This window comes from Anguilla rostrata, chromosome 16 (assembly GCF_018555375.3).
Source record: "Anguilla rostrata isolate EN2019 chromosome 16, ASM1855537v3, whole genome shotgun sequence".
Lineage (NCBI taxonomy): Eukaryota > Metazoa > Chordata > Actinopteri > Anguilliformes > Anguillidae > Anguilla > Anguilla rostrata.
In genome coordinates, this window is record NC_057948.1 from 8,738,429 (window position 1) to 8,753,193 (window position 14,765).

Sequence of the window (14,765 nt, forward strand, 5' to 3'; positions counted from 1 at the left end):
CCTGTAAGAAAACCTCTTTATAACTGGCAATATGCAAAAAGACATCTTAACTGACTGATTGATTGATTGTGATTAATTGAATGATTGATTTATTTATTGATTAATTGATTGACTGGCTGATTGATTGATTGATTGATTGACTGACTATCTAACTGGCTGATTGACTGATTGATTTATTGACTGACTGACTGATTGATTTATTGATTGATAGACTGACTGACTGAGGCTGACTGACTGATTGATTGATCGATTGATGATTCATCGACTGACTGACTGGCCGATTGATTAACTTATTTATTGACTGATTGATTGACTGACTAACTGACAGACTGACTGATTGATCAATTGATTGATTGATTGATTGAACAGTACCTCCAGCACTTCATCCTGCAGAACAGACAGCTCGTTGGCGTTGCGGGCTACAAAGTGGTAGCGGATCTTGGCATATTTTCGTGAAGCCCTAGGAAAAGACCAAACGACAGAGCACATCTGAGCATAAGGTATTCTTAAAATGTGCAAAAACACATAGAGAATGGAGCTTTGTATGCAGGTATTATGAATACACGCAAAAAAATAGGCGGAGCTACAGGAAACTATATGGTATTATAATTACCCGTTCGATGGCCCAGAGGCTGGTGACTCAAAGAACTGAAAAGAGAGAGAGAGAGAACACGAGAGAGAGAGAGAGAGAGAGAGAGAGAGAGAGAGAGAGAGAGAGAGAGAGAGAGAGAGAGAGAAGAGGGAGAGAGAGAGAGAGAGAGAGATTATGTAGCAGAAACATGCATACATAGCAAGGTACTGAACTTCATTTTTCAACGATATCTTGGTGGGGACCAGACTCAGTTTAAAAGTGGTGCACGAGGGCAAAACATTTTTAAAGTGCAGTAGAACCTCAGAGGCATGCGCCCTCCAGCAATGGGGGCGGATCCAAATTGTGACATTTTCACAGTTCCATAAAAAAGAAAGTCAAAATGCACCAATTTTGTTTCTAAATATTTGTCGAATCATATGAACCAGCCCGTCCATAACTCTGCTGTTTGCATTGCTGAGCATATATATCGTACTATTTACAAACCGAAACGTATCCATAAGTATTTATTTTACTTACGCTGCAGACGCTGTGCTGATGCAGACCATGACATCTTCAACATTTTCATAGTTTTTATAGTTGCATAGAAATTTTACTTTATATCTTGCTCAAAGTGCCAGGTGTATGCCTATGGCAATCCAAACTTGACTCCTGGCCTACCAGTTGAATAGCCCTAATATACAGTTTAACAAAAAGCATCATAATCAATGTCCATTTACTAGTCAGATAAAGATGTCTGACAGGCTAATAAAGTATAACTGTGGTGTCTAAGAGGATGGACCGAGAGGACCAATAGCAGGCCTGATCACCCCTTAGCTCCTCCCCCCTCACCTGATTGGGCTGGTCCCCGTAGTCTGACTGGGCGGAGGGGGAACCGGAGCACTCCGTCTCCCACGACGACGAGAGGAAGACCTCGGCCGGCGGCTCCCAGCCGTTAAAGAATTTGGGGATGTAGAGAGGAGCGCACTGTTCCCTAGGCCACGCTACCCTTAAGAGAGAGAAACCGTAAGTGTTAACATAACTCTCACATTACATTACATTTTGTTTGACGTTTTAAAGGGATGTGCAATCAGTGCATATTGAAGGTCATCGGTACAAATACAAACACAGGTCAGATGAAGTGCAATTCTCCTAAAGTGACAGCTATCCATATCCATGATCTTCAAACTCCCCACCGGTGCAACTACAATTTCCATTCACAACACCATTAGCTCTCTGTCAATACAATCCTTTTCTCTCTACCTGAGTCCCCATTCAAAATGAATCCTGAGTACAGGATCACCAATTCCATCAGTCACCTGAACACTATGACTGTTGGCGCCAGTAAAAGGCCTGTCAGTGTTGTTCTATTTTCCCTCAGGTGACTTGTAAAAACGAGTACACAAATCAAACATTTAACCTTCGCTGGCCCTCACAGGCCAATTAATCGTGAGGAAAATATAAAAGTCATAACCCAAAGCTGTAAAGACACACACATGATGTTTTCAATTCTTCCTCAGGAATGTAAAAAGAAGTAGTCAGCTCCACACAACCAGCTGGAAAAAAAAGGTGATGGACATTCGGCCTAATTAAACCCTCGCTGCCACAGACAGGACGCCAGCTGACAAGCAGCCAGTGACGTTTCAAAGGCTCGAACCAGTGACTACAGCCCAGCCAGCACTCACAATTAGCCAGGCAACAGTGCTACCCACTGTCCCACCGCGACTCATCCAATCACAACAGAAAGCCTGTCTGTCCCACAGCCAGTGAACAAGGTCTAGCGGATAAATAAATTATATACACGTATGTCACACCAAGCACAATCGACATAGCTCAGGAGGTAAGACCGACTGTCTGGCAGTCAGAGGGTTGCCGGTTCAAACCCCGCCCTGGGCATGTCGAAGTGTCCTTGAGCAAGACACCTAACCCCTAACCCCTAACTGCTCTGGTGAATGAGAGGCATCAATTGTAAAACACTTTGGATAAAAGCGCTATATAAATGCAGTCCATTTACCATCCATTTACAGTCACCTCCGCACACAAGCACGCACAAACAAACACGCCCACACAGAGATGCACACGACGGAGCGCTCGCCCCAACGTACCTGGGCCTCGTCCAGCCCTCTCCCAGCAGCTCGAAGATGGTCATCTCCTTAGGGGACAGGTGTCCCCTCAGGAACTCCACAGTGTCCTGGGACAGGTGCGGGGAGATGACGGAGCGAGGCAGTTCTGGGCCCCCAGAGCTCTGCAAAATCTGCAGATCACAACACGTGTTTACACTCTCACTAAACCAGACCTGCTGTCCTACAGGGTCTTACACTCTCACTAAACCAGACCTGCTACCCTACAGGGGGTTACACTCTCACTAAACCAGACCTGCTGCCCTACAGGGTCTTACACTCTCACTAAACCAGACCTGCTGCCCTACAGGGGGGTTACACTCTCACTAAATCAGACCTCCTGCCCTACAGGGTCTTACACTCTCACTAAACCAGACCTGCTGCCCTACAGGGTGTTACACTCTCACTAAACCAGACCTGCTGCCCTACAGGGTCTTACACTCTAACTAAACCAGACCTGCTACCCTACAGGGTCTTACACTCTCACTGAACCAGACCTGCTGCCCTACAGGGGGTTACACTCTCACTAAACCAGACCTGCTGCCCTACAGGGTCTTACACTCTCACTAAACCAGACCTGCTACCCTACAGGGTCTTACACTCTCACTAAACCAGACCTGCTGCCCTACAGGGGGTTACACTCTCACTAAACCAGACCTGCTGCCCTACAGGGTCTTACACTCTCACTAAACCAGACCTGCTGCCCTACAGGGTCTTACACTCTCACTAAACCAGACCTGCTGCCCTACAGGGTCTTACACTCTCACTAAACCAACCGCTCCCACAGGGTACACTTCACTAAACGACCTGTGCCCTACAGGGTACCCCACTAAACGACCTGGCCCTCGGGTCTACACTCCCTAAACCAGACCTGCTGCCTAAGATGGTTACATCTCCTAAACAGACCTGTGCCCTACAGGACACCTCACACAGTGTGACCTGACAGGTGCGGAATACTCACGAGCAGTTCCTGCCCCCAGGTCTTACACTCTCACTAACCAGATCACTACACGGTCTTACACTCTCACTAAACCAGACCTGCTGCCCTACAGGGTCTTACACTCTCACTAAACCAGACCTGCTACCCTACAGGGGGTTACACTCTCACTAAACCAGACCTGCTGCCCTACAGGGTCTTACACTCTCACTAAACCAGACCTGCTGCCCTACAGGGTCTTACACTCTCACTAAACCAGACCTGCTGCCCTACAGGGTCTTACACTCTCACTAAACCAGACCCTAAGGGCTCCACTAAAACGGTACAGGGTCTTACACTCTCACTAAACCAGAAACCTGCTACCCCTACCCGGGCGGGGTTACACTCTCACTAAACCAGACCTGCTGCCCTACGGGTCTTACCATCTACTTAAACCAGACCTGCTACCCTACAGGGTCTTACACTCTCACTAAACCAGACCTGCTGCCCTACAGGGTCTTACACTCTCACTAAACCAGACCTGCTGCCCTACAGGGTCTTACACTCTCACTAAACCAGACCTGCTGCCCTACAGGGTCTTACACTCTCACTAAACCAGACCTGCTGCCCTACAGGGTCTTACACTACTAACCTCCCAGGTTACTAAACCAGACCTGCTGACCTACAGGGTCTTACACTCTCACTAAACCAGACCTGCTGCCCTACAGGGTCTTACACTCTCACTAACCAACTGCTGCACAGGGTACTCACTAAGCCTGCCCTACAGGGTCTTACACTCTCACTAAATCAGACCTGCTGCCTACAGGGTCTAACTCCTAACAGACTGTGCCTACAGGGTTACACTCTCACTAAATCAGACCTCCTGCCCTACAGGGTCTCACACTCTCACTAAACCAGACCTGCTGCCCTACAGGGTCTTACACTCTCACTAAACCAGACCTGCTACCCTACAGGGGGTTACACTCTCACTAAACCAGACCTGCTGCCCTACAGGGGGGTTACACTCTCACTAAACCAGACCTGCTGCCCTACAGGGGGTCTGCTGCCATATAACAGCTTCAAATCTCACTCATTACATGCAGAAAACTGAACCCGGCTCTGTGTCAGTCAGTCCACACAGGAGTAAATCAGTGCCTATGAGATCACTGCATATCAGTCGGTTTATCAGTTTTATCAGGAAGTCAGCGATCCAGCCGTAATGTCGGGCACAGTGACTCACCAACTCCAGAGGTCCAAACAGGAAGTGAACGAGCTCAGAAGCACTGGGGTTCTGGATGTGTTTCTTCAGTTTGGCCTGTAGAGGGCAGAACAGGAGCAAGCAAACAGCAAGAACTAAACAGAGTGCTGCAAACAGTCAAAAGTGTATGTGGAAAGCTGTGCTTTGGTTGACTATAAACGCTGAGTGGGGCCGAATGCGGACTCTAGCAACTGCGCAACTGTATTGCATATCACTTTACAGCTGCCCCTTCATGAAAAGGATTTACCTCAGAAGTGCACACATATGGAAATATCATACTTTTCATTCCACCCATTATGAATGTGAAATGATTACACATTGAATCATAACACAGGAAAAGCACTGAGTGTAAGTGGTCAGTGATGAGTTGAATGTGGAGGTGGAGACACTGTATAACCCAGCATCGAGGTGGAAGTATTGTATAAACCAGCATGGAGAGGAAACATTGTCTAACCCAGCATGTAGGTGGAGAGATTGTATAACCCAGCATGGAGAGGAAGCATTGTATAACCCAGCATGGAGAGGAAACATTGTCTAACCCAGCATGTAGGTGGAGAGATCGTATAACCCAGCATGGAGAGGAAGCATTGTATAACCCAGCATGGGTGTGGAGGTCTTGTATAACCCAGCATGGAGAGGAAGCATTGTATAACCCAGCATGGAGGTGAAGAGATTGTATAACCCAGCATGGAGAGGAAGCATTGTATTACCCAGCATGGAGGTGGAGAGATCGTATAACCCAGCATGGAGGTGGAGACGTTGCATAACCCAGCATGGAGGTGGAGGTGTTGTATAACCCAGCATGAAGATAGAGATACTGTATATAACCCAGCATGGGTGACAGAACTCACCAGAAGGTTGAAGGCCAGCTTCATCTTCTGCAGGCTGTCGATGAACTCGTCTTCAGTGGGGGGTTTGGCACGTAGTGTCAGCATTCCCTCTGAGCACAGAAATCAACACCCAGACAGTTAATAGGGATAATCCATCGCATGCAGGCCAAGACAGAGTCAGTCAAACTGACATCATCAACGCCCTTTCAATGTCAATCCACAGACTCAAAAAATCCAGAAAAGCCAGTCTTACTGTTCCCATAAACATTATTACTATGCACAGATAACACTCCCCCAGAAGGATAAATCTATTATATTAGCCATAAATAACCTCAAGTCATAACAATAATTATACATTTAAAGGGAGAAATACACAAAAGAGAAGTGATAGACAACTAACTCAGCATACACATAGGGTTTGAATCTCACACACAGCTAACTTAGCATACCCGCTGGCAGTCTCTTTTTGCTGCTCTTGTGCTTGTTGCGCTGGTTGAGCTGAGAGAAGGCCTCCGTCGCCTTCTGCAGCCTGGCCACGAAGATCTCGATATCGTCCAGGGAGCAGTTCAGGATTTGCTATGGAGGGGAAACGCCAGCGTCAGCTCGGTCGCTACGGAAACGTTCGCACGGCGTCGCAGCAAGGTTGCGTAGGGCAGCGTAAGAATGTTACGCCAGCTTTTTCACAACTGCACAACAGGTTGTAGGGAAAAAATGAAGGTTATGGAGGAATTATTTGTAGTTCCCCACGTTTGTATGTTTAATCAACCACTCAAACGACAAATCTTCCAGCCTTTAACTTTTGGTGGATGTTAAGTTTGCGTGTCCGTGTGTGAATACTTTAAGGAAGTGATGCAATGAGGCTGCAGGAAGTGATGCTATGAGGCATAAATCCCTAAACCTGCTAACAGCACTGCAGAAACTCACCACATCTCTCTCAATGAGCTATTAGCACTGCAGAAACTCACCACATATTTCTCAATGCTCTGGGCCAGCTGCTCCTGAGACTGCGGGCTCTGCTTCTTCGACTCACGCCTCTCAGCATCTGCACACAACCACACAGTGACATAAATAGAACTACACACACAGAGCTATGTGCACAATACACAGACAGAGGGCACCAGTGTGTGTACAAGTGTATATGTGTGTGCGTGTGTGTGTGTGTCTGAACATGTGAGTGTATATATGTATATGTATGTGGGTGAGTGTACAGTGCAGTCCATAAGCATTTGGACAATGACACATTTTTCGTTGCTTTTGCTCTGTATTCTAGCACATTAAATTTGAAATGAAACAATATGAGGTTAAAGTGCAGACTGTCAGCTCTAATTGGAGGGTATTTACATCCCTATCGGTTGAACCACGTAGGAATCGCAGCCATATTCATACATAGTTCCACCATTTTAGCGGACCAAGAATAATTGCTCAGCTTGGTGTGGAATACGCATTTGTAGTCTGTCGCTGTTGTCTCTGAAATAAGGGTCAATGCCAGTTAGGCAGGCCGTCATGGAGTGTAAAAATCAGAATAAACTGATCAGAAACATCGGGCGTGTCAAAATGAGAGGTTTGGTGGATTGCTAAAGGGCGGGTGAGTACACTTACCCTGCAGGCTGGAAGCAGCCACTCTCCCCTTCCCTGCAGGGGATGGAGCCCTCTGGGCTGAGGGAGGGATTATGGACTCATGACGTCGTTTCATCTTCTCCTGGTTCACCCTGAGCAGCAGAGAAGCACGATTATGCCTGTGCGTGCGTGTGTGTGTGTGCGTGTGTGTGTGTGTGTGTGTGTGTGACTGTGTGTGTGCATGCGTGTGTGTGTGTGTGTGTGTGTGTGACTGTGTGTGTGCATGCGTGTGTGTGTGTGTGCGCGTGCGTGTGTGTGTGCATGCGTGTTTGTGTGTGTGTGTGTCTGTGTGTGTGCGTGTGTTTGTATGTGCACATATGTGTGTGTGAGATAATAAGGAAGATGTGTATGTTTGAGGCAGTGCAGAAGATGTGTGTGAGGTAGCGTGTGTGTGTGTCTGTGTGTGCGAGGTAGCGTGTAAAACACTCACTTCAGGGTCTGTGGGCGCATCTTTTTTCCGTGTTTGTTGTCCCCCAGAGCGCTGTCGACGTCAGCATGCACCATCTCTGCCTGTGGGGAGAACAGCAGGGGGAGACTGCAGCAGGTGTGGGTGTTCAGGTTGGCAGGTGTTTGTGTTCAGCAGGTGTAGGTGTTCAGGTTGCAGGTGTGGGTGTTCAGGTTGGCAGGTGTATGAGTTCTGCAGGTGTGGGTGTTCAGGTTGGCAGGTGTATGAGTTCTGCAGGTGTGGGTGTTCAGGTTGCAGGTATCTGAGTTCTGCAGGTGTGGGTGTTCAGGTTGGCAGGTGTATGTGTTCAGCAGGTGTAGGTGTTCAGGTTTAGGTGTTCAGGTTGTAGCTCTCACCTCCACCTCGTCGCAGTGGAAGAAGTGAATGTCGGGCCGGTGCTGCTCGTTGTCCTGGCACACCAACAGCAGCACGGAGGGGTAGCGAGTCTTATTCAGCACCGTCTGAGTCATCTGCACCGTGGACAGGGGGAAATTCTCCAGCTCCTCCTGAGAGAGAGTCACCGAGTTAGAGAGTCAATGAGTCAGCGAGTCAGTGAGTGAGCAAATTGGTAGGGGAGTGTGAGTGAGTGAGTGAGTCAGTAAGTGAGCAGATTGGTAGGGGAGTATGAGTGAGTGAGTGGGTCAGTGAGTCAGTAAGTGAGCAGATTGGTAGGGGAGTGTGAGTGAGTGAGTGAGTGAGTGGGTCAGTGAGTCAGTAAGTGAGCAGATTGGTAGGGGAGTGTGAGTGAGTGAGTGAGTGAGTGGGTCAGTAAGTGAGCAGATTGGTAGGGGAGTGTGAGTGAGTGAGTGAGTGAGTGAGTGAGTCAGTAAGTGAGCAGATTGGTAGGGGAGTGTGAGTGAGTGGGTCAGTGGGTCAGTAAGTGAGCAGATAGGTAGGGGAGTGTGAGTGAGTGGGTCATTGGGTCAGTAAGTGAGCAGATTGGTAGGGGAGTGTGAGTGAGTGAGTGAGTGAGTGAGTGAGTGAGTGGGTCAGTGACTCTGTAAGTGAGCAGATTGGTAGGGGAGTGTGAGTGAGTGAGTGAGTGAGCAGATTGGTAGGGGAGTGTGAGTGAGTGAGTGAATGAGTAAGTGAGCAGATTGGTAGGGGAGTGTGAGTGGTGAGTGAGTGGGTCAGTGAGTCAGTGAGCAAATTGGCAGGAGTGTGTGAGTGAGTGAGTGAATGAGTGAGAAAACTGCATTCTACAATCAATTCATGGGTATCAGCTGTATAATAATCATGAGAAGATGAAGGGAATATTTGGCCAGGAGACATAATGGCACCAGGGACAGATATTTCATACAAAGTGCATGCAGTTGGAGTGGGGCTCGTACCTCAGTGTCACAGTCCAACAGCCTGACAGAAGTGCTGGTGACCTGCAGCAGCATCTCCTGGGTCCAGATCTTGTCTTTGGAGTCCAACAGAGCCAGTTTCCTTACGGCATCGTCCACTGTGGTGATGGAGTCCGTCTTATCCATCATGAATGTGGCGAGGTGCTGGAGGGAGAGTGGAGGGAGAGAGAGATGTGTTTACAACTGTGTGCGTGCATGTGCGTGTGAGCATGTGTGTGTGTGCGTGTGTGTGTGTGTGTGTGTGCACGCCCGTGTGTGTGTGTGTGTGTTCGTTGTATGTGTGTGTGCTAGTGCGTGCACGTGTGGATGTGTGCGCACGCCCGTGTGTGTGTGTGTTATTTACAGTAATCATGACTGGAATACTCAGGGATTCAGTGACATTAAGCCACAATTTGAAATCTTGTAATAACCAAGAATAAGTTTTGTATTAATATTTTTTTTTTTAAAAAGAAATATATATATATATACATGTGGCTGCTTATGTTTTCCGTTGAACTTACCAAAGTTCACACAATTAAGAAGGGTCGATTTTTGCGTGAAATTTCTCCGCTTCTAAAGAGCAGGCGTAAATCAAGGCACAAGCTAGACGAACACACAGGTATAGGCCTAGAAGATGCAGTCGATGAGAGAATCTTTGCACCGTTACACTCTCTCGCATCTGGATTAATTCAAATGACAACTGCTGGCTCAGCTAATATACCACAGTCCGCATTCTGTCCTGAGCTGTCTGTAGTGCTGGATATGCTCTTTTGGCACAAAAATTACATAAATTTCCATACATCCAATGAAGATAATCAGTGCACTTAACAGGGATTTTTTTAACTGCGCCTTTTCAGCTCTGTTCCTTTTGCAAAATGTGATTAGTAGCCAGTCCCATTCACAGACTGTGTAACTGGTTGTAGACTTGGTAAATAAGACGTTAATTTCACTTCAAACGCGCCAACATACCCTCATCAGGCCATATTTTTCTTGTGAGTTTTATGTACATAAATCTGGCCCTTAGATTACTACTGTGCAATTCTGGGCACCATACTACGAGAAAAATAAATTGAGGCCCTGGAAAAAGTTCAAAGAAGGGCAACTGGTACCTGGTATAAAAGATAAAAGTTATGAGGAAAAGATACACAGGGAAGCAGGGTGGCAGTGCAGTATAATGGGTAAGGTGCTGGTCTTGTAACCTAAAGGTAACAGGGGTTGATTGATCCCCGGGTAGGATCCTGCGGTTGTACTCTTGAGCAAGGTACTTAACCTTCACTGCTTTAGTATATATCCAGCTGTATAAACGGATGCTGTGTAAAAAGTTGTGTAAGTCGCTCTGGATGAGAGCGTCTGCTAAATGTCTGTAATGTAATGTAAGATGCTTAATCTCTTCAGGCTTAGTGAAAGGAGACATAGGGGCGATTTGACTGAGGCTTTTAAATCCATAAAAGGGATTAACAGAGTGAACTACAAGAGATTCTTCAGGTTGAGTTCTGTTGGTAAAATAAGGTGGTAAAGATGTAAATTAGTAAAAGGTACATTTTGTACAGACATCAGGAAGCATTTCTTCACACAGATAGTAGTCTATAGTCTGCTCTGTGAAATAGTTTGCCAGCTCACATAGTAGAGGCAGGTTTCCAAGACCAGGCTTGATACGGTGTTAGATAGTACCTAGTTTGTAGGTAAATGGTGAGCACTAGGTACCCTTTGGTGGTAGGAAAATTGCAAGCATTGTTAAGACGTGTTAACATCATTATTTCATGTTATGCTATGTGGTGTTGTGTTGTGGTGTGTTGTGTTGTGCTGTGTTGTGTTGCGTTGTGTGTTGTATTGTGTTGTGTTCCGTTGCGTAGGATTGTGTGTTGTGTTGCGTTGTGTTGCATTGTGTGTTGTGTTGTGTTTTATTGCGTTGTGTTGTGTTGTATTGCATTGTGTGCTGTGTTGTATTGTGTTGTGCTGTGTGGTGTTGTATTGCATTGTGTGCTGCGTTGTGTTGCGTTGCGGTGTGCTGTGCTGTGTTGCGTTGTGTACTTTAACAGTCGCTCTTCCACACTAAGCACAGGCTGCTGAGGGAAACAGCTGAAAGGTCTGATGCAGGCTAACAACGGTCTTTCGCAGAGACCACAAGCCCTCTGGATCTAGCACTGTTCTCATAGACCAGAGAGCACGGAAAAGGTCAAGTGTGCAATATTCACAGAAAGCAACAGATTCATATCTGCTGAGATCTACACATGTGCATGAATTTATGTGTTTATGTATCTCATCATGTACCTTCCGTAGTTCTGAAATATGTACACAAAATGGCAGAGACATTCTGGCCAGGCTTTTCCCCGAATATGGAAGAGTTCAATCCAACCTCTATACCTCTCTATCAAAAATTCTGTCCAAGCATCGCTAGTATGTTTAACCTGAAAGACGTGAATCAAGTGAGGGTTGAAGGCTGAAAGAGAGACAGAGAGTGGGAGAGAGAGGGAGACAGAGAGAGAAATAAGGAGTAGGAGAGAAAGAAACCAAGGGATAGACAGAATAAGGAAGCTAGGGTAAGAGAAAGAGGGACATAAAGAGGAGAGATAAAAATGAGAGATTGGTGTTGTGTGGTGAGAACGGCAGGGGTCTTACTTCAACATGATACTGTGATGTTTCCTGCATGATGACGTTGGAGTTGGAGTACTTTTTTCGCTGTTCTATGGAGTAAAGAAAATTATGTGAATATGTGAGTGATAAGCATGCACACACAAGCGCACACACACACACACACGCATACCAATACATGCATACATACACACACACACACTGCACATACATGTGGTCACACACATACGTACTCAAACACACATGTGCAGGCACACAAATACACACAAACACATACGGTACACACTGTGGCACACACAGGCACATACATATATGTCCACAAGCATACACAAACACACACACACGCACACACACACACATGCATACCAATACACACACACATACACACACACACTGCACATACATGTGGTCACACACATACGTACACAAACACACATGTGCAGGCACACAAATACACACAAACACATACAGGACACATTGTGGCACACACATGCACATACATATGTGCCCACAAGCATACACAAAAACACACACACACACACACACATGCACTTATACACAAAACATGTGTACAGATACACATACACACAGACTGTCACACACAGAGACATGAAGAAACCCACACACAATGTCACATACACAAATACGTGCACACAGGCACACACACAAACACATACAAACATGTGCAAACCCACACATGGTCACACACAGTCACATACACAAACATGCACACACACACATACACAATCATACTGTACACAAACATGTGCACACAGACACACAAACCCGCCCTGACACACAGACTATGAATGTCCAAACACCCTACAGCACGAATGCTTTCTTCACACAGAGACACAGGGAATAAACAGTCAATACACAGGTGCAAGAATGGTTCCAAATGACAATGTAAAAACCCTGTCAGACAAAGCTCCTAGAAATTTACCTTGCCAATATCTCATACGCACAGTGCACACTGTCCACCAATTACCTGGCCATTACTATTTTAACCTACAATTGAGGCATTTGACCAGATGCTATTAGATAAGCTCTTATCCTCAAAAGGCCAAAAATATGTCTCACATTAGGCCTACGGGCACAACATATTAGCACGACTTCACACACAACTCCCTCATTACGCTAAGTCAGCTAACAAACAGAGACAGAAGTTCCTTTCATTAGCGACAGCACATGGGTGCTGCCTAAAGAGAATAGAGAATTGTCCTTTCCGACACATCAGTCTTCCGCCCAAAATTCTTTTCGAGTATCAGCGAATATTTTGCCAGATTTTAAGGAAAGAATGAGGTGGCGGCGCGGAGCGCGCTGGACCCCGTGAGTCATCGAACAGCGTCGCCAGCCAGCGCCGGGGCGTGACCGATTCGCTCGCTCGGCCGCAAAGCTGCCCGACGAGTTTGTCGCGTTCGAGCCGCGCTTGTTTTTTTTTCTCCTCGGGAGGGGGCCGGCGTTCCTGAGGACGTTCATCTCGGTTCACCGCTCACCGAAGCCCTCGCCGCTTGGCTACGTCGGCCAGGCCTCGCGGGCCTTTTACCCAGGTGAGTAGTTCGCAGGTAAGGGTTACCGGCGTGAGCTCGCGCGTCCGTCGGACATTCCAGTGTCTCGTTTCAGGCCGCTCTCCTCTCCTCTCCTCTCCTCCGGCACGCGACGCAGAGACTGGTCTTTTTAAGGCCGTACACATTTCACCAGCCCTGCAAAAAAGTCTTACTAACGGGCCAATTCCGTTCGGCCGTGAATTAATTTACAATATCCCCCTCGCCCTCCCCCAGTGAGATTTCCAACTTTGTTACAATAAATGGTGCAATGGTGTATATTATCCCAGATTAAAATAAGTGACACTTTTATGCTTTCGCTTACATTTTATTACTTTTAAAAAAATTTTGCACTTCAGTGAATTTAAAAAAACAGGTGATTATGCTCTCTCTTTCTCTCTCTCTATACATATATATCACACCTTATTCTCCACCGCCCATTCTCGTTCTTCCCTGTCGATGCCTTTGTCATTTACGGTATCTCACACCTCCTCTCCACCCCTCCCCGCAGGTAGAAACACAATACACCCTCTCTCTCTCTCTTCCTTCCCCTCCACCCACCCTCTCTCCTTCCCTCTCCCTCCTTCTCTCTCTCTCACTCTGCCCTTCCCTCTCCCTCCCTCCCTTCGGTTCCATCCCTCTCTCGCCATCTCCTCCCTCTAAATGAAAGGAAGTGAAGCAGTCGATTTCCTGTTTCCCGTGTTCTCTCCCCGCTCGCCGCCGGTGGGCCCTGGGTGAGGAGCGTAACAGTAGAGCGGGCGCCCCGGTGAAACCCGAGTCCGTGCCATGTCTTATTAATGGCCGCCGTTAATGCCGCGCGATCCGCGGCCCGGCGAGAGCTCGCAGACTCGGGAACGAAAGGACGCGGGTTTCAATCCCCAGTTCTCCGGGACCGAAATGGCTCAGATCCCGGATGGAGCAGGACAGGAGAACGCAAACTCCGGGGTTGTTTGGAAACGAGGTTTAATGTGACACCGGTGGGCAGCGATGTGACGGTACTGGACTTCGGCTTGTAACTCAGAGGATGCGGGTTCAATTCCCAGACGAGGCACCGCCATTGAACCCCTGATCAAGATACGTAACCTGAATAGCTAAAGTCGCTATATATCCATGTACAAATCGATTGCATGTAAAGAATGTCATCTGATCCATGTTGCCCTGAATATGAACATCAACTAAATATTACACAATGACTCCTCCACTGTGTCCCCTAAATAGGCTCCCTGGCCATGCACCCTATTCTAGTATGAATCTGGCTAAGAGCAGACCAAAGTGTTACTGTATTAAAACTATTGAGTGTACTTCAGACTTTTTTAGCTCATATTCCCGACAAAAAGGGGGCAGTACTTCACTTGAATTATACACCATAAAGCATAAATCACAGGCTCATAAGTGTACCAGTTATGACTGCTTATTACAGCTTGCGGTGGCTGTCATTAGACTGTCACGATGTATGCAGCAGCCATTTTGTAACAGTTATTTTGAAATGTGTTTTCTGGAATGTGCTGGATACATTAAGCCAGTGATGTGATACAGCAACATGATCA

At 46.9% G+C, this 14,765-nt stretch overlaps 1 protein-coding gene across 3 annotated transcripts in view; it reads right to left on the reverse strand.

The window, feature by feature from the left end:
* Positions 1-14,765, reverse strand: part of LOC135242033 (epidermal growth factor receptor kinase substrate 8-like protein 2) — a 34,043-nt gene that overhangs the window by 4,929 nt on the left and 14,349 nt on the right. For all 3 annotated transcript variants that reach the window (XM_064312903.1, XM_064312902.1, XM_064312905.1), the window contains exons 4-16: positions 11,702-11,766; positions 9,086-9,247; positions 8,111-8,260; positions 7,740-7,819; positions 7,292-7,401; positions 6,658-6,734; positions 6,142-6,268; positions 5,714-5,802; positions 4,845-4,919; positions 2,674-2,822; positions 1,421-1,577; positions 614-648; positions 373-460 (exon numbers count right to left, since the gene is read on the reverse strand). In XM_064312903.1, coding sequence (XP_064168973.1) covers positions 373-460; positions 614-648; positions 1,421-1,577; positions 2,674-2,822; positions 4,845-4,919; positions 5,714-5,802; positions 6,142-6,268; positions 6,658-6,734; positions 7,292-7,401; positions 7,740-7,819; positions 8,111-8,260; positions 9,086-9,247; positions 11,702-11,766 — 1,364 coding nt within the window. The remainder of the gene's footprint in view (positions 1-372; positions 461-613; positions 649-1,420; positions 1,578-2,673; positions 2,823-4,844; positions 4,920-5,713; positions 5,803-6,141; positions 6,269-6,657; positions 6,735-7,291; positions 7,402-7,739; positions 7,820-8,110; positions 8,261-9,085; positions 9,248-11,701; positions 11,767-14,765) is intronic.